The 19593-nt window shown below is 33.4% G+C and overlaps 1 protein-coding gene across 1 annotated transcript in view; it reads right to left on the minus strand.

Moving 5' to 3' along the window:
- Positions 1 to 3091: 3091 nt before the first annotated feature.
- CNBD1 (cyclic nucleotide binding domain containing 1) overlaps positions 3092 to 19593 on the minus strand; it is a gene marked incomplete at both ends in the record, with an annotated part of 248645 nt that continues 232143 nt past the window's right edge. Inside the window, 2 exons of the mRNA XM_084230543.1 lie at positions 3092 to 3208; positions 12943 to 13002. Coding sequence (XP_084086669.1) covers positions 3092 to 3208; positions 12943 to 13002 — 177 coding nt within the window. The remainder of the gene's footprint in view (positions 3209 to 12942; positions 13003 to 19593) is intronic.

The raw sequence follows: 19593 nt of genomic DNA on the forward strand, positions 1-19593 counted from the left end.
TAATGATTGACAAAGGGGTTCGGAGGATATTATTAAGTAGTTGGGAAGATTCAGAATACTAAAAATTAGTATGATGATATTTAGGATGGAGGAAGATATTAATGATGAAGTTAGAAAACAAAACTAAAAAAAGTTTTAGTTCCTGCAAGATTCAGAATAGATTTGGCTTCTACATGGAAGGATGGACTGCCATTTATCAGTTTCCATCATAGGTTGTTAAAATGTGTGAATACAACTTCGTAGAAACAATGGAGTCCCTCTTCCTATTACTGTTTCAAGTACCCCCTCATTTTTTGTCTCTTGAATAACTCTGTATCCACTTATGCAACTGCATAATCATTGCTTAGTTCAAGCCCTCATTACCCTTTTGGATTATTGTTTTACTTTGCATTATTATTTTGTTCTTGCTTTGAATATCTTCATAGGTATAATCTTCCTAACATATGAATAATATGACATTATTTTCCTATATAAAACATTCCTGACAGGACAAAACCCAAGCCTTCAATTAGCATATATGTTTAACCATAATGTATATTTCACTCACAATCAGCAACATTATTTATGAGTTCAGTGCAAAATAAAAATGTGAGGTCTTTTGCTCATAAGTTATTAAGAATTTCAAGATGGAGGGCCTCTCTGGTGACACGAAGGGTTAAGATGCAACCTATGAAGCTATTCTCAGCCTCTGCAGCACGGTTCAATGCCCTGGCCGGCCAGGGAGCAACCCACATTCCACAGCAGACCTCTCCTGACTCGCCTGCTGCTCCCCTCAGCAGTGTATTTCAGTCAGTCTGCCTGTACTGTTCCCCACTCTGTCTCTGGTGAGTCCTCTCAACCCCCTCATCTCTGGCCTGTACCTCAGCTCTTGAATGCATAAATAAATAAATCTTTAAAAAAACATTTTCAAGATCTAGTGTCCAAAGCATTAATGTTAGCTTGGGGGTTTCTGAACATGAGCTCCTTTGTAATTGCACAGATTGGTCATGATCTCATTGATCATTTGTCACATCGAGTTTGGGGATCGAACTTGTGCTGCACAGTGGCTGCGGACAGCTTCATAGGTTGCCTCTTAACCCCTTTCGCCACCAGGGAGGTCCCAGTTCTCTCATTTTTAGACTTGTGTGGGTAATAATAGATCCTGACACACATATTGTGTTTTTCCCTTCTATAATATTATTTATGCATCTTCTGTATCTGGAAAATCTTTTTAAAATATGCTTGAAAAAATGTTACTCTTCTTAAGATCGCAATTCATTTCTTTAGATATGAAAATTTCTCTGAAAAACTTAACAGTTTAATCATTGCTTTCAGGATGGCACCATCACACAAAGTATATTTATGATTGCATTTATCATGCTATTGTGTATAGTACTTACGTATTTTTTCTAAACCTGGATTAACTCCATATTTTAATCTGTCAAGCTTAGTTTAATCTGACATGGGTTAGACACTCCATAAATGTTTTTTGTAAATGATTCTTATAATGATACTAAATAATTGAAACTACGAGCCACTAATACTTATTTTCACTGCTTATAAAATTCTAACTCACTACAGATTTTGATCAAATGAAAAGTTTGTTTGGCTTGCAAGTTTTGGGACAATTTGAAACCATTTTGTTTTTGAAGCTATTTGAAATTGTCAAAATAGTGCTTTTAAATGTCCTATAAGTCAAGGTATAATATGAAACTCAGTTTCACAGCCCACTGAATCTATCCATTCCCTTACAGTAACTAGTGATGGGGAACCAAGTAATATTTTTATATTTCTATTGACATTTTAACATACTATTATATCTCAACATGTAGGATTAAATTAGAAGTTTTTCAGATACTGTATGGAAAAAAATAACAATGAAGCATAAATTAAGTATTATGAATGGTTAATTTGAATATAAAGTGGCAAAACAGAAAGATGGTACATGATTACTTGTAGGTTTTTTTATAGATGAGGATGTTACAGGAATTAGAAGAACCCATGACTCCAAAGAAACTGCATCAAATATTCATGAAAATGTTTAAAGAGCAATATAACTATACATTTTAAATAGGTTCTTTAGAATCATGTTAAAGTTTGACATTATGAAGTTTTTTTTTTTTTTTTTTTTGGTAAACATTGAATCTTTCTGTCCCTTAAAATTCTTATGCTGACCTTGTACTACACAGTATAATGATACTAGGAGGCAGGGGCCTTTGGAAGTGCTTAAGTCATGAGGCTGGAGCTCTCGTGAGTGGAATAAACATTCTTAACAAAAGAAAACTTCGCCTTTTGACTTCGCCTTTTCCACCCTGTGAGCACACAGGGAAGAGCTGGCTGTGGATAAGGAAGAGAGCTCTCACCAGAACATTACCTTGCTGGCCTTGGTTTTAGACTTTCCAAACTACAGAAATGTGATAAATAAACGTTATGTTGTTTATGAGCTACCCAATCTGTAGCATTTTGTTATAGCAACCTGATATAAAACTTTAGCATGCATAGAAAATAGAAACTGCTTTGCAATCAAGTTTAAAATGGTAACAAAATTATTGATTCATAGGTTTTGAAAAGAAAAAAATAAGAAGCTTATTTTTGTTTTAATTTTATACTTAATATAATGACCCAAAACAAAATATTTAATTTAAATATTCTAATTGGGATTTTAATGTTCAGAAATATTAAAATTTTTTGTTCCTCTAAAAATTGTTATCAAAGTTATTTTTATCTTCTTTCATGGCACAAGAGCCTAAGATAGAGAAAATCAAGAAAAAAATGAATAGAAAGAAGATTCAGTTGTACAATATTAATATAGTAATATGAATTTATTTAAAAAAATAAATTAGTAGGAAGCTTATCTGAAGGAAGAAATAGAGGTGTAAAAATAATTTTCTAGACTATTATAGTGTTTTCTAATGAAAATCTAAAAAATAATAGTATTCTGTGCTGAAATTCCCAGCTTCTTGTGAATTGGTATATTTTATAATACTTAACAAGTGATATATCTCATTTTACATATTCGGACATCTTATTCTACACTAGATTTTGATCATATTTACTTTACTTATGAAGCCATCAAGTGCAATAAAGCTCACAAGGAGCAAGCCATATGACTCTAGTAAGTAATTAGAGTATCCTTAAAGTTCCTTGGAATGCTTGTCCAGTAATGGTTCCATTTTCCAAAGCCTGGAACAATTCCATTATAGTACAAGGAGTTTTTTACTGCGTTATCCTACAAAGAAAGAATTGTAAAAAATAATCAATCCTATTATCCCCACACGTTGAAACACATGGAATTAATAGCATGAATTACATATAAAAACAAACAGAAAATCAAAAGAACAATGTCTTTAAAACACTTAAGGACAGAAATTCTAACTAAGCAAACTCCATAGAAAATATAATATATAGGGCCTCCCTGTGGCGCAAGGGGTTAAGACCGTAGCCTACAAAGCTGTCCCCAGCCACTGAAGCATGAGTTTGATCCCTGGTCAGGGAGCTACCTACATGGTGCTGCAGACCTCTCCTGGCTCACCCACTGCTCCCCTTAGCAGTGTATTTCAGTCAGTCTGCCTGTTCTGTTCCCCACTCTGTCTCTGGTGGGTCCTCTCAGTCCCCTCTGGCCTATACTGCAGTTCTGGTATGCATAAATAAATAAATCTTAAGAAAAATAGAAAATATAATATATATAAAACTTTCCAACAAATCTTTGACATCTGACTGCAAAATTGAGGCAACCAGAAGGGGAAGGTAGCCAAGTGGGAACAGGGAGAGAGGGGCCCAATGGTGTGTGGTGCAGGATTACTGGGCTTTGGTGGTGGCCATGAGAGTGAAAACATACATTTGTATAGGTTTGAACCTATAACTGATAAATTACATACAATGTGGTAAACCCACTTTACCTCAATAAACATAATTGGAGATTTAAAAAATAAAAACTACTTCAGCATTATATCTAGAAATTATTTCTCAGTAGAGCTAATAATATTTGTAATTTTTTTAAAAAAGGATATGAGAAATTATAAGTGAATTTATAAGATATTTTCCCTGAGATCCTGAAACTCTTTGTATGTAGTATTTAACTTATCATCTTCCCATTCCTATAAAGCAAATAATATGGAACTATTTTCCCTATTTTTATTATTTGCCAAGATCATAAACCCTATAGCAACTGGAGAAGCTTTTGTTATAATTTAAGTGCTCCATGAATATCTTTAGAACCTCTACATGTGGTTAATTCTCTATGGTGTCCCTCTTTATAAGAGGTTCAGACTTCTGTGCCTCATTGTTTCAGGGATAGCTGTGCAACTTGCATTTGGTCAATACAATGATAGAAGAAATGTGTGGCATGCAATTTCCAAGAAATTTCAGGAGCCATCATATGTTCTTGCACTCTTTTTTTGTCCAGGTGAGAACAGTAATTTTGAGTTCCAGCAGAGCATAGATGTATAATATGTGCTACATAAAACAGACATGTAGTCAAACTATGCTGGACAAAGTTAGTGAGAAGTGAACTTTTGTTGTTGAAAGCCACCTATGTTCTGCAAAATACCTGTACCAGGGAAAAATTTAGCCTAATCTGGGGGGTGACATTAATACTTTAGAAACATATCTTATTCATATATGTTTTTATATGTTGAATATACTTATGAAAACTAAAAATAATAGAAAAGTAACAAATGATCTATATCAAGAAGGGGATAAGTTTATGTTGTTTCATTTAAAACAGCAACCCTGAAAGGGGGGGGGTATTTGATTGACTTTTTTTAAGATTTATTTATTTATGATTACAAGAACTGGGGTACAGGCCAGAGGTGTGAGAGGTGAGAGGATTCACCAGAGACAGAGCAGGGAACAGAACAGGCAGACAGACTGAAGTACACTGCTGAGGGGAGCAGCGGGTGAGTCAGGAGAGGTCTGCTGCGCCATGTGAGTAGCTCCCTGGCTGTGGATCGAACTCACACTGCAGAGGCTGCGGACAGCTTCACAGAGTTGCGCTCAATCCCTTGCACCACCAGGGAGGCCCTGATTGACTTTTAGATGAAGTCAATAAAGGCAATTTTTAACAAGAAAAAATTATAGTTGACACCAGGACTTAAGTAAGTAATTGCATAAAATGGCATTTAAATATATATAAACATAGTTACAATTAATTTTTGGAAAATAAATATTTCACAACTATTAAAACAAAGCAAGAGTCTGAGAAAGAACTATAAAAGCAATAAGATTCAAATTAATTTAATTTGAAAGATAATACAGTTGTTGAAATTATATCAAAACTTGGAAAATAAATGTAGCATCTGTTGTTACAGTACATTTCCATTTTTGCTTTTATTTCAGTATGCATTTTTCCCCTAAATTTATGTATTTATTTTCTTACATCATTGTTCATTTTTGTACATTAATTGGTTACTCCCCTCAGGGGTAGTACCCATAGTTGACCCAGCATAAAAACAGCCAGAAACCATCACCATAGTCCCTTGTTCAGTATTATTATATTATTCTGTGCAGCATATTAATTTAATCATTTGAGGACTTTTTTCCCACTTAACATCCTATAGTTAGGTTATTTTCCATTTAATTGGCACAATGGAAAATATTAGATATTAAGTTTATTAACTTTTTTCCCCTGAGTCTTGGATAACTAAAACAGTACCAATTAAAAGAGAGAGACTGGGCAGTAAACAGATACTGCAAAGTAGGAATCCAAATAGTTCAGGATACATTTATATTAATTTTTCTATTAATATAAATTAACAAGCAGCACTAATATAGATTTACAATAAAAAGAAGAGATATACAGATGTAAGTTGTTACATTAAAAACTGAACATACGGAAGGTTGAGAATTCCCAAATTGAGGCTTGGAGAGGCTAAGTACCTGTTGAGTCATATAGCTCTAAAGGGGTAAAGTGAAGATATGAATTTGATTCAATCTTTTCCTTATGTTACCACAAAACAAAAGCTCTAAATTTTGCAAAATCCCATTTAAGTAGTTAAAAAAAAAACCTAAAAAGCTTATGATCTGAAATTAATGACTGCAAAGCAAAAAGGAGAAAAAATGAGCAAAAAAAATGAGAACGTTCCTGTTTCTTCAAGAAGCTGTTCAGAGCCCCCTCTGTTATTTCAGCATCAACCAACCATATGGAAACCATTCTCTATATCTTCCCCTTCACTGAATTGATCATAAATATTTTCCTATTAAAGATCCATTATAAACTAGGAGTTGGAAAATTCTATTTTAACAACATTCATTTTATTCTTTGTGTTCTTAATTTACTTTGCTAGATACAATTTTTGGAAGGCTATATCTTAAAACTAATTAAAGTTATTGACCTATTGTTGTGTTAGACTTGGTAATATGAGTGTTACTACTTATTAAATTTAGGCCATTAAGCTTTAATTACCAAAGACACATAACATGGAAAAAAAATATCTTTTTAATACAGTTTAATACTGTTTAAATCAAGAAGTGTGAAGCTTCCAACTTTGCTTTTTCTCAAGATTGCTTTGGCTATTCAGGAGGGCCTTCTGGGTTTCCATGTAAGTTTTAGAATTGTTCTATTTCTGTGAAAAATGCTGTTGGGTTTTTCATAGGGATTTCATTGAATGTATATTTTGATTTAGGTAAGATGGACATTTTTGTTTGCTTGTTTAAATTTTTTATTGGGGTACTGTTGGCTACATCACTATTAGTATTTTGTAAATATAGGATCCCCCCTCCTTCAAGTGTAGGTAGTTACTGTAAAGCACCTACCACCAAAGCATCCATAGTCCACCACCAAGTTCCTTGTGTCCCTCTCCCTACTTTGTTCTTGCTCATCCACTCTCTTTTCCTCTATGGATGTAAGATGAACATTTTAACAATATTAACTTTCCAATCCATGAATACAAAATATCTTTCCATTTATTTCAGATTCTTTCATAAATGTCTTACAGAGTCTGTGTTCAAATCTTTCACCTCCTAAGTTATACTATTTCTATGCATTTTAATCTTTTTGAGGCAACTGAAAATGGTTTTGTTATTAGTTTCCTTTTCTAATATTCATCATTAGCATATTATGAAAAGCAACTGATTTTTATATATTGATTGATTTTTACATATTTTTATATATTGTAACTTTACTAACTTTGTTATATGTAATTTTTTTGAGTCTCTAGAATTTTCTATATATAATGTTACTTCCAAATAGACACAGATTTACCTCTTCCTTTCCAATTTGGATGCATTTTATTTCTTTTCAAATCACTTATCAAACAGGGAGTAAACATGTAAAAACATATAGACAACAACTTAATAGAAAAAACCAAATAATCCAATTAAAATGGGAAGGAAAACTAAACAGACATTTTTCCAAAGGAAATATGCAAATGGACAACAGCTACATGAAAAAGTGTTCAACATCACATCACCAAAAAATTCAAACCAAAGCCACGATGTGATATCACCCCTAAACTGTTAGAATACCTATAATAAAAAAGTCAAGAGATGACAAATACAAGATGACAAATACTACTTTTCTCCACTAGGCTGTGGAGAAAAGGGAACCCTTGGGCACTCTTCCTAGGACTATAAATATGAGCAGCCACTCTGAAAACAATATGAAGATTTATTTAATTGTATCCTTGATTCTGTAGACAGGGGATGTAGCACTCAATAAATATCAATAAACTGTGTAAGTTTTCTTTGTTTTGATATTTCAGGACATGATGAGTTATTTGAATTACCTAAATGGGAATCCATTTTCCTACTGAATATCTGCATTAAAATTCTAAATATGGTTTGAAAATTAATATGGAATGATAACTTCAGATACTGTGAAAAGTAATTACATTCCAATTCTTTGTAGTGATTTTATTTGCTCCAGTTCATTTTGTTAAATGGATTTCTACTCTGATTTACAATCATTTTATTACTTCATTCCAAATGATTATATTAACAAAAAAATCTCAGAAAAAATGTGAGTAAAAAATATAGATTGCAGTATTATTATGATATCAATTTTAAGTTCAAAATATTAAATGGTGCAAATATCTTATGAAAGAAATGCAAAAGCATTACAAAGGTATTTATTTATCAAATTACCATTTTTCCAGTTCTACATTGGAGCTAACTTCAAGTATTTATTGATTCCCTTTATGTTCAACACATAGATTCTGTTGTATATGGTTTATATTTGCAAGTACTTTAAAATATAGATTAAAGAGAGAGAAAGATGTGTGCACAGAATGATTTTTCAGTGGATAGCAAAGTATGTAATTCTAAATTACAGATAATAAGTATCCATTAAGAAGTGCACCAGTGAAAGTTAGGGGTAAGGAATCTAGGAGTGTTTGATAGAGTGTGATGGATGCTGAGACTTGAAGGGAGATTAGTGTCTGAAATTGGTTAAGCCAAGTGAGGGAAAGCACAGAGAATAAAGTCTAAATAGAATGTGTGATGGAAGAGTAAGAAAACTAAACTGAATGAATGGTCAGATAAAAACTTGAGAAGGAACACTAAGCACAAAAAGCTGAATGTTTGATTGAGGAGTTCAAACATGCTCAGAATAGCAAAGCAGTTCCACTAGAGACAGGAATGGCGAGGAAACAGGGCAGCAGGTATGACTGGCAAATATTGTCAAAATGAGTAAAATAAGCCAGTATATATGCCAAACATATTTCATTAGAAAAGTTAACTTAGTGTAACTGGAAAGAATACACAGAAAGAATGCTGGTAAATTTACAATTTGGGGGATAGCTATTGTCAATACTGCAAATTATTATTTCCCCCATATGGAGATTTCTAAAAATAAAAAAAAAAAAAACATATCTTATGATCCAGCAATACTATTTTAGTTATCTACCTAAAGAAAGCAAAAATACCAATATAAAGGGATATATGCCCTCCTATCTTCATTGCAGCATTATTTACAATAGCCAAGCTATGGAAACAACCTAAGTGCCCAAAGACAGATGACTGGATTAGGAAGATGTTGTCTATATACACAATGGAATACTATTAAGTTATAAAACATATAAAGTATTGACTTTTGCTGCAATAGGAATGGAACTGGACAGAACTATACTAAGTAAATTAAGTCAGAAGAAGAAAGACAAATACTGGGTGGTGTCACTTATATGTGGAATATAGAGAAACAAAACCAAGGGACACTTAACAACAAACCACAAAAAGCTGACTGTAGGTCTGAGTCTACCAGTGGGTTGGAGGGCAAGTGAGGAGGGGGCACAATAGACTATCGCAGAGAGTTTGGTGGTGGATGTGGTGTGATAACATACAACTAAAGGGTGTGATCTTATACCTCTAAATAATATACAATGTTGTAAACTAATTTTGCCACAATTAAAATTTTATTTTTTCTTAATCTTTCATAATAGTTTTAAGTGGCTACCTCCCCTCTCCTGATTCCAGTCCTCCAACAAGTCTGACAGAAAGCCTCCCTATCTCTTCAGCAATTCCTTTATTCTCTGGAAGTTTTAAAATAAAAAATCATAGTTTCCTAAGGTCTAGTTGTTAAATCAGGGTTGTGTAAGTACATAATCACACAAATGCCAGGAGTCAATTTGTTTTGCAACTGGTTCATTTCCCATGAAAGCTGACTATGTGCACCTCTTCCCCAATGTGCAGTGACAGCATGTTGGGAGCTTGAAATTGGTTATGATGAGAATATTCCATTAAAATTGTAAAATGCTATAAATCAAGGTTTTTTTTTTTTTTTTGGTTTAGTAGGGGAGGGAACAGTTTGTTAAACATTGATTAAGGCAACATTGTGTACAACTATGTATTTTTCTATACACTGCAAAAATATTTTAGTTACAGTTTTTAATGAAACAACTAGAAGTCTATAGGGTACTTATAAAATTTAAGGCTGATAGGCTAGAATGCATAAACATGAAAGTTCACAGTCCCTTTTTTTTTTTTTATAGAGGCATGCTTTATTTATTTGTTTGCTGGTTTGTTTGTTTGTTTATACATGCACTGGGTACAGTCAGAAGCGCGGGAGGGTGAGAGAATTCACCAGAGCCAGAGCGGGGAGCAGAGCAGGCAGAAGGACCGAAGGACACTGCTGAGGGGAGCAGCAGGCGGCAGGAGAGGTCTTGCGCGCCATGTGGGACCCTCCTCCGGTGGCCGGGGAGCAGCCGGGGATCGAACCGGCGCCGCAGAGGCCGTGGGCAGCTTCGCAACCCAGCGCTCAACCGCTGCGCCACCGGGGAGGCCCACACAGTCCCTTTTTAATGCACATGTAACATCTACCAATTATAAAGTCTCATGTGTTACTTCACAAGAGATTTTAAAAATGTCTAGGCATTCCAATGGTCCTTTGCTATATGTGTGTGTATACATAAATATACATACATACATACATACATACATACACACATAGATCATACATACACATGCATAAATACATGCATATATAAAGAAAGGCAATCAAAGTTGAGTTCCATGACAACTCCTTGCCTCTAGAACAGACATTCTTCCAGGATCAACCATAAAATGTTAGGTAACAAGATATATTTTTAGCAAGAATTACTGTGACAGATGAACTTGCATAGTTGACAAATAATCTAGATTTTAGGACTTGAGAGGAGAACAAGTCTCGGGTATAACTCTGTGAATCATTTTTCAATAAACTGCTTCTTTTGAGAGTTCCAAGATTCATTTTCTCAACATGTGAGGACATTGTTTCTGACCACAGGGAATCATTAAAAAACAAAACAAAACAAAACAATAGCTTGAATGAAGGGACTTGAGTGTCCAGAATTCTAGGGATTTTCTTATCATAGATTTGGAATGATATCCACAAAGTTATTCTGGGCAGTAAAAACTCTTTCTGGTACTATGTATATCATTCATTCATTCACTCTTCATTATTATTCTGTTCCCATTATATGATTGTCACTGTGGCTGTCAATTCTTTCCCTTTTTAAGATTACAGTCTAGTATTGAAACTGAAAATAAGCAGTTACAAATCAGTTCAAGTAAAGATGTTTCAGATAAGAGAAGGAATAAACTTTTAAAGAATTGGAAGAGGTTCAGTACAGCAGGAGATTTTGGTAGGGACAACATTATTGTAAAAACACATGCGAATGTTTAAAAAAGATTTAGACTTCTAAGAGAGATTGGAACTTACTCAAATACTTTCATTTATTTTTGTGTACATGATTAAAGAAGTAGTCAATTTTTATTTCAGAATGACCTATACTTTAAAAGGAAAATACTACATATTTTAACAATAAAATTAACCTTATTTTTTTGGAAATTATAATTTTGGAGCAATCCCAAACCAAATGGGAACTAAATCAATGCTCATTGACTGACAAGAATATGATAAGAACTGGCTTAGTAAGAACACAAGAATATGATAAGAACTGGCTTAGTAAGAACACAGAAGTAGGCATTAATCAAGACAAAAGCAAACTATCACTTTGTCCAAGATTGCATCATTGCAGATAGTTAAGGGAGGTGGGAATTCATCCCATGCTTTGTTTCGCTGTTCCTCTCTTAACAGATATAAACATTTGGCAAGTTTTCGTGACATATTTGTTCTTACTAAATGAGTCAGTGTCCCCATCCTACCCTTCACACCTACAACAGAGTGGGAAAATATTGATACATAGCAAACTTAAAGTTACAGAGCAGTTATTCAGCATTTATCTGTGGTATTCCAATATCCAAAACCTAACATTGAACTGTTTGAATAGTCACTATTCTTTCTTCTATTTATTTAAGAAGTTCACTGGAGTGTTTTTTAATATAATATCATATTTAAAACCTCTGCTGCCATTTTTACTTTCTCTTGATGGCTCAGACCACATTAATCTACCAAAAATAGAGATTGTTACTTAAATGGTGGTACTTTAAAAGGTTTTTATCTTAAATCTTTATGTTGTATCCTTTAAAATTTTTCTACATTTTTAAAAAATTTATTTATTTATGCATATAAGAGCTGGGATACAGGCCAGAGATGTGGGGGGTGAGAGGATTCACCAAAGACACAGTTGGGAACAGAACAGGAAGCCTGACTGAAATACTGCTGAGGGGAGCAGCGGGCGAGACAGGAGAGGTCTGCTTCACCATGTGGTTTCTCCCTGGCTGGCTGGGGATCGAACTTGTGCTGCAGAAGGCATGGATTTCTTCATAGTGCGGTGCTTAACCGCTTGCACCACCGGGGAGGCCCTAAAATTTTTCTACATTAAAAAAAATAATGGCGATTGTGTTCTTGGTTGTACTACAATCCACAGTTATCTTTTTTATTGTTATTTTTAAATACACTTAAAGTCAAAAGTGAAACTTTTAAGGGTTTCACCCACTCAGTGTATTTTATAGACGGTAGTAAGTATGGTGCAGATAGCAATGATAAGGATGGTGATGAAATTAATGATGATCCTTGCAGTCATTTACTGCAGTGTCAACAATTTGGATTAATAGCAGTGTGAAAATCACCATAATTACTAATTTTTCCTTTGACATATAAATCATCAAATAGAGATATCTTTATCCTTACTTGCCAGTACATTCTATAGTCTTTGTAGGAAGCACTATAAATTGCAAAGAATTCAATAATTCTGGAATTGGGCAAATACAAGTCAGAGTACTGGCATTTATATCTGTGTTACTTGAACTAGTTCCTAAATCTCCACAGTTCTTATTTTTCTCTTCCATAAAATAAGAAAAGCAATAATAGTAGTTAAAGAGGTTATATGATACAACACATTTAAGATGCTTAGCACATGGTACATAATATATATTTTCTCTAAATTTGGAGGAAACATTTATTTTAAATGTCTCTTACAAGACAAATATTATAAAGAATTAAACAATATACTTCCAATAGAAACGTTTTCTTTAATATCCATCTACAAAAATTGCTTCTTTTTCCCTAATATCTTAATCTCTAAAAGTACAGTTTAACATAAAGAAGAATGATTAGTTAACTATTTGTTGCAATATATAGTACCATACCTTGAAATTTTTCCATTCCTTTTTTTTCTCCTTTTGCAAAAATTCACTTTTAACATCCTCCTATATAAAACATAAGGATTCACTAAATGAGCCTATATTATTAGTAGTACTAGAAATATTAAAAATCATTTAGCATTTTGCATTATTATTCAAGTACAAATATTTTATAATCTAAACAAACCCAGAATATATGTAACTGTGGAGATGAGTAGCTTACTTGAGCAATGCATCAGATTTGAAGACAGTCAGATCTTCACAACACACAGGGTCTTGAAATATGGATATGATTCCTTCTATTTGTATCTCATAATGAATGCTTGTCAAACATATAGATAATTAAATGTATAAAATAAACACACAAAGTCTTTCCAGATATACTTGTATCTTAAGAACATTTCCATTTTATAGGACAAGAAAAAAGCTATGAAAGTTAAAACTGACCCCATTTATTAAATAAAGATATGACCAACATAACCTCTATGTTCTCTGTAACACTTAGATTATCATTCTATTTCTTCTGTGTATATTATCCTTTCTATTATTATTTATAAATTCAAATTGTGAACATGAGTGAATATAGAGCCCTATATAAGTTTAATTAATGTTTATATAATATGTATACAAAAATTTAAAATCAAACAAATACATATTAACAGTTTCCCACAGAAATTTTAGTTATCAAATGTAAAAACATTATTTTTACCTTTTGGAAGGACAAAATTACATGTTGATTACATTCTACATATTTTATATTCACATGGCTACACATGTGAATATAAAAACAGATATCTTAAGCAGAAAAAAGTGCATCACTTAAATCAAACTGTTCCTATAAAGGCCTGTACTAGAACCTTAATGCCTATGTATAAAAAAAATTCAAATTATAGTAAATTTGGTTTTACACATTTCATATATAATAAGTATATTAAAGACATAATGTACAACAGCTTCTTTTTATTAAGAAATATGGTCTTTCTCATGAAATAGTAAGGTTCTATGTGTTCAACAATAGGAACAGTAACTTGTCATAGAATAAAATAATAAGCTAAATTAATGACTAAATCAGTCACATGTACTATTCTTTACACTAAACATATATGAACTCAAACTACAATAAACCTAATTCAAATTTTGGTAATTCTGAAGCCATATAAGTATAATCACTTTATTCATTACTTATGTTTTTGCTCTAGCATTCAGAAAATATCAGTTTACAATGATTTCTGGACAATAAATGCTGTATAAAACAACTTTTCTTGAGATTTGCAATAGTTTGGCAATCTTTTTTGAAATCATGCCTGTAATGACTCCCAGTATGAATTAGGATTAATTTTAGTGGCTGTGGCTTTGCTGACATTTGTATGATTTCTTCATACAAGGATAATCTGCTGGATAACTTCACTTTGGAGAATAACTAATGACCCCATTCTCTTTTTGGCATTCCAAATGAGACATCTCTCAATGAAAACAAAAACCAGATGTTCAACATTTGCAGATGTCCAGGGTGACACACTAAACACATACAGGGAGTAGAAATCCTAGATCCTCTCATATGCATAGAAATGCTGACAAGTAAGTAAGATTTCCTAGTAGTATCCTTTGATTTTTTTTAATGGTTGAATTTTGTTCATGTGTTAGATAATAATATCCTCCCACATTCAAGTCTCTGCACTTTTACCCAAATTAGTTTTCTTTCAAAAATTATAGTAATAACCCATTAGATTTTAATCCACAGGTTTTTTCATACTATTTCTTTGTAAAAGAATACAGTAAGACTACTCTAACATGCAAAAATAATTTATCTGCACTATCTAAACAAATACATAAATTAACCTTTTTTTTTCCAAAAAGTTCAAGTGACTTATTCCATTATTCCTTTTTAGCCAACTCAACTATCATAGTCTTGGTGTATACTTTGCTAGAATATCTGACATTGTACCATAATACTTTCTCCCTACAAGAAGTTTTGTGAAGGCAATGAGTCACTTGCCTTCCTTATTATTCTATTTCCAAAGCCTATATTAGAGGAGATGGTAGGTGCTCAATAACATTTTTTTAATAAATGAAAGAGGAAAGAAATCAAGCCATTTGCTTGTCTCCTTTCCTTCATTTTGTCTTTTTAGGGGGGGAGGTCCATCCATATCCAATCACACAGTATCTTCAATTAGATAAGCAAAGAACATCATTCAGCTGAATTAAGGTTTCACTCTAACCAATTCTTTTATTTATTTATTTATATTAAAGATTTATTTATTTATACAAGCACTGGTTACAGTCAGAAGTGTGGGAGGATGAGAGAATTCACCAGAGCCAGAGCGGAAAGCAGAACAGGTAGACTGACGAAGTACACTGCTGAGGGGAGCAGCAGGAGGCAGGAGAGGTCTGCACGCCATGTGGGACCCTCGCCCAGCAGCCGGGGTTCGAACTGGCACTGCAGAGGCTGTGGGCAGCTTCACAACCAATCGTTCAACCGCTGTCCCTCCAGGAAGGCCCTCTAACCAATTCTTTTATAAGTGACATTTTAGCAACAATATTTTTAATTGAAATATAAATTACATTCTTTTTTTTTAAAGGTCTTCAGGAGAAGAAATATGTGTTTTGGTTTTTTTTTAAAGATTTATTTATTTATGTGTTTATTTATTTATTTGTGTATTTTTTTTATACAAGCACTGGGTACAGGCAGAAGTGCAGGAGCAGTCAGGGATCGAACCGGCACTGCAGAGGCTGCGGGCAGCTTCGCAACCCAGTGCTCAACTGCTGCGCCACTGGGGAGGCCCTACATACATTCTTATATTTTCTGTTTAATGAGTCTTGACAGTTCAAAACAAGATAAAGAAACTATTACTTAGAAAAATCCCTGCATAATTGTTTTCAAACCCCTTTTCATAGAGGCAATCACTTTCTGTTGTAGGTACTGTAGACTATTTTTGACTGCTTTACTATGAAATAATACAATATGTTCTTTTTGTTTTCAGTTTTGCATTTAATTTCATAAGTGATGATGAAAATTTTTTCATGTCTGTTGGCCATCTGCATTTCTTTTTGGATAAGTGCTTATTTAGTTCTTCTGCCCATTTTTTTATTGTTTTGTTTTGTTTTTTGTGGAATTGTATAAGCTCTTTGTAGATCTTTGACATCAACCCCTTATCAGATGTATTGTGTACAAATATTTTCTCCCATTCTGTAGGGTGTTTCTTCTTCTTTTTTTTTTTTTTGGTTTTTGTTTTAAAGATTTATTTATTTATTTATACAAGCAATGGGTACAGTCAGAAGCACAGGAGGGTAAGAGAATTCACCAGAGCCAGAGCAGGGAACAGAACAGGCAGACTGATGAAATACACAGCTGAGGAGAGCAGCAGGCGCGGCAGGAGAGGTCCGAGCTCCATGTGGGACCCTCGCCTGGCCGGCGTCTGGGGATCGAACTGGCGCTGCAGAGGCTGCGGGCAGATTCGCAGCCCAGCGCTTAACCACTGCCCCACCGGGGAGGCCCTCTCTTCATTTTTGTTGCTGTCTCTTTGTACAGAGATTTTAGTTTGATGTAGTCTCCGTTGTTTATATTCTCATTTGTTTTCCTTGCTGCTTCAGATGAGTCCTCAAAGATGTTTCTGAAGTTTCTGTCATGGGGTATTTTGCCTGTGTTTTCTTCTATAAGTTTTATGTTTTCCGGTCTTACATTCAAGTCTTTTATCCACTATCAACCACTGACAAGATAGCTTTTAACATAAATTATGAAATTTTATTAAACATAGAGGTAAATTTAAGAAATTACTAATAGTTCATCATTGATTTCTAGATGAATTAAAAAAAAGAACATAATGGAACATGAAAAAACATGTTAGCATATTTTATTTAGGCCATACCTCTTTTTATTTACATATATGTGACCACTGAATAATGTTTATTGATATGCCTGTATATGGATTTTCAATATAATTATTTTTTAACTTAGTGGAGGAAGAAGAAATATTAAGGAACAAGCACAGTAGTTTTTAATTTCAGTTACCTGCTATATTCCATTCTTGAAAGATATGGGTCAAGACCTGGAAAAAGTCACTCTCTAATCAAGAGGTTTAAGTGTTCATTGCAGTACTATCTACAAGAGCCAACCTGTGGAAACAATTTAAGTGTTCAAGGATAGATAAATGGATTAGGGAGATGTGGTATACATACATAATGGAATATTCAGCTATTAAAAGAAAAGATGAGATCTTGGCATTTGGGACAATATGGATGGAAGTGGAAGAGATTATTCTAAGGAAAATAAGTCAGAAGAAGAAAGACAATGCCAGAAGTTTTCACTTATATGTGGAATATAAAGAAAGCAGCAGAACAAACTAAACCAAATCCAAAATCAATCCTTGAAATCTGACAGCAGAACTGAGGTTACTGGAAGTGGAGGGTGGGAGTGCCTAGCCAAGTGGGGAGGAAGTTCAGTGGACTGTGGTAGAGAATTACTGGGACTTTGGTGGTGAGATAACATACTTTTGAAGACATGTGAACATATATTCCTAAAACATATAGTGTTTTAAACCAATACTACCTCAATAAACATCACTAAAATTAAATAATTAAAAATTAAATGAAATTAAAAACATAATTTTTGAGAAAGAATTAAAGATAATGTAGAAAGATATTAAAGATAATGTAGAAAGTCCACAGTTTTAACACTACTTGCTTCACTCCTTAAGGTATTTTGTAACTGTAATCTAAAAATAGATTATGAAATACATTAAAGGAAAGGAATTTTCATATTTTTTAATTCCTTTGTTCTCCAGAATCTAGGACAAAGGTTTTCATAGTAATGTAGGTGTACTATGGAAGCTTGCTAAAGACTAAAGCTAAAATTTTTAGACAAAAATTGTTGTTTTTCAACCCAAATGCCCAAAAATAGGTGACTGGATCAAGAAGATGTGGTACATATACACAATGGAATAATACTCAGCAATCAAAAAAGATAAACACATGCAGTTTGCAGCAACATGGACGGAGCTAGAAGGGATCATGCTCAGCAAAATAAGCCAGAAAGAAAAAGAAAAATACCGGATGGTCTCACTCATAGCAGGAATTTAGAAAACCTAAATAAGAGACTAGGAAAAAGACTAATCAATGCAAAGTAATAATCAAATCAACAAGCAACTATAAACCAGAGACACACTATGGCGGGGCGGTGGGGGGGCGTGCGGATTACAGAGGAGCGGGAAGAGGAATTGTATGGGGAATATAACCAAAATGAAAATACATACATTGTACAAAGATGAAAAATGATGTAAGAATTACATAAAATAAAATATTAAAATAAAAAAATTGTTTTTGCCATTTTAACATAACATTTGTGAATAAGTAAGGTTAGGTTTGCTTAATATTCATCTTTTCTAAGCATTAATTACTTTAAAATTATATTTTCATCATGCTTCAGAATAATTTAGAACAATTAAATCATTTCTTTTATTTTTATAGCAAGTTATTTTTGTTAATCAGTAAGATAACTTTTTACTGTAATGAGAATTAAATGAATCAGCAAATTCAGATTTGCTTTATTTTTCTGGAGAGAATTATAATAAAAATATATATTAAACACATTTTATTTCTTCTGATAATGGTAAATTTCATTGTTTTTTCAGATTATGTACAACATTGCCTACTCATCTGAGATGTAGGCGCCACCTTGTATTTGTACATGTTGAAATATTAAGCATTGTGTTTAATCTTCAAGTATAAAGGTGTAATCCTTTTGGAAAATACTATGTATCTGTATCTTTGTAAATCCATAACATAGTATCAATTTTCATTTTTTGAATGACCTATTATCTAATATCGGCCTAATTTCTCCTTCCACCAACTTTCAACATTTTCACAAAAGGATAACCCCTCTTCTAAGTCTCACTAGGAAAGGAAACAGGAAAATCTTCCAAGAGTTTGTGTACATTCCCAGGCAGGTTTATTGCAGGAATTCAGGTTGCTATTCTCGGTTATATTGTTATTATTTACTGCTTTCCTATCTTTTCTCACAAGTGATACACCATATCTGTTTAAAAAGCCATGCTTCCAAAGAAAGGGCTGGGGTCTTCTTCTGCATTCAGCAAAATGTTTCCAGCTTGCTTGTGCTGATTATTTTGTGTTTGCTGTCAGAGGGAATAACAAAAATAATGTACCAGAATTTACATTAGCAACTAGGGAATTTGGTAATATGTTTATGTTTTTGGCTGTGAAGTAGAAGCAGTCTGCCATACTTCATGAAATTTGTGACCTTCATGCTGCCCTTGTACACACGGGCTAGGCTATACTGAGAAACTCCAGATGTGACAGATGTATGAATCCCACTGTGCTGATCTTTATTCTGGAGGAAATCCCAGCATATTCTGGCCAGAGAAAGGTGAAAGGAAGTACTTAGGGTTACATCATGTACCACATTAAGTCCGGGAGCAATAATGAATAGTTTGTTTTATTTATTTGCATTTGAGATTTTTAAGACAACACCCATTGTGAAATGCCACAAGGCATCTGTATCATGAAAAATAAACAAAATGCTAAAAGCTAAAAGTCGTTTTTAATTAACATATCAATTACAAAAAGCTTAACTGAACAGATGTCGCTTGCTTTGTGCCCAGAAGTTCAATGAACTGGAGCTCTGTCAGGTCGAGAGAAAAAAAT

Source organism: Talpa europaea (genome assembly GCF_964194135.1).
Source record: "Talpa europaea genome assembly, chromosome: 3".
In the NCBI taxonomy this organism is placed as follows: domain Eukaryota; kingdom Metazoa; phylum Chordata; class Mammalia; order Eulipotyphla; family Talpidae; genus Talpa; species Talpa europaea.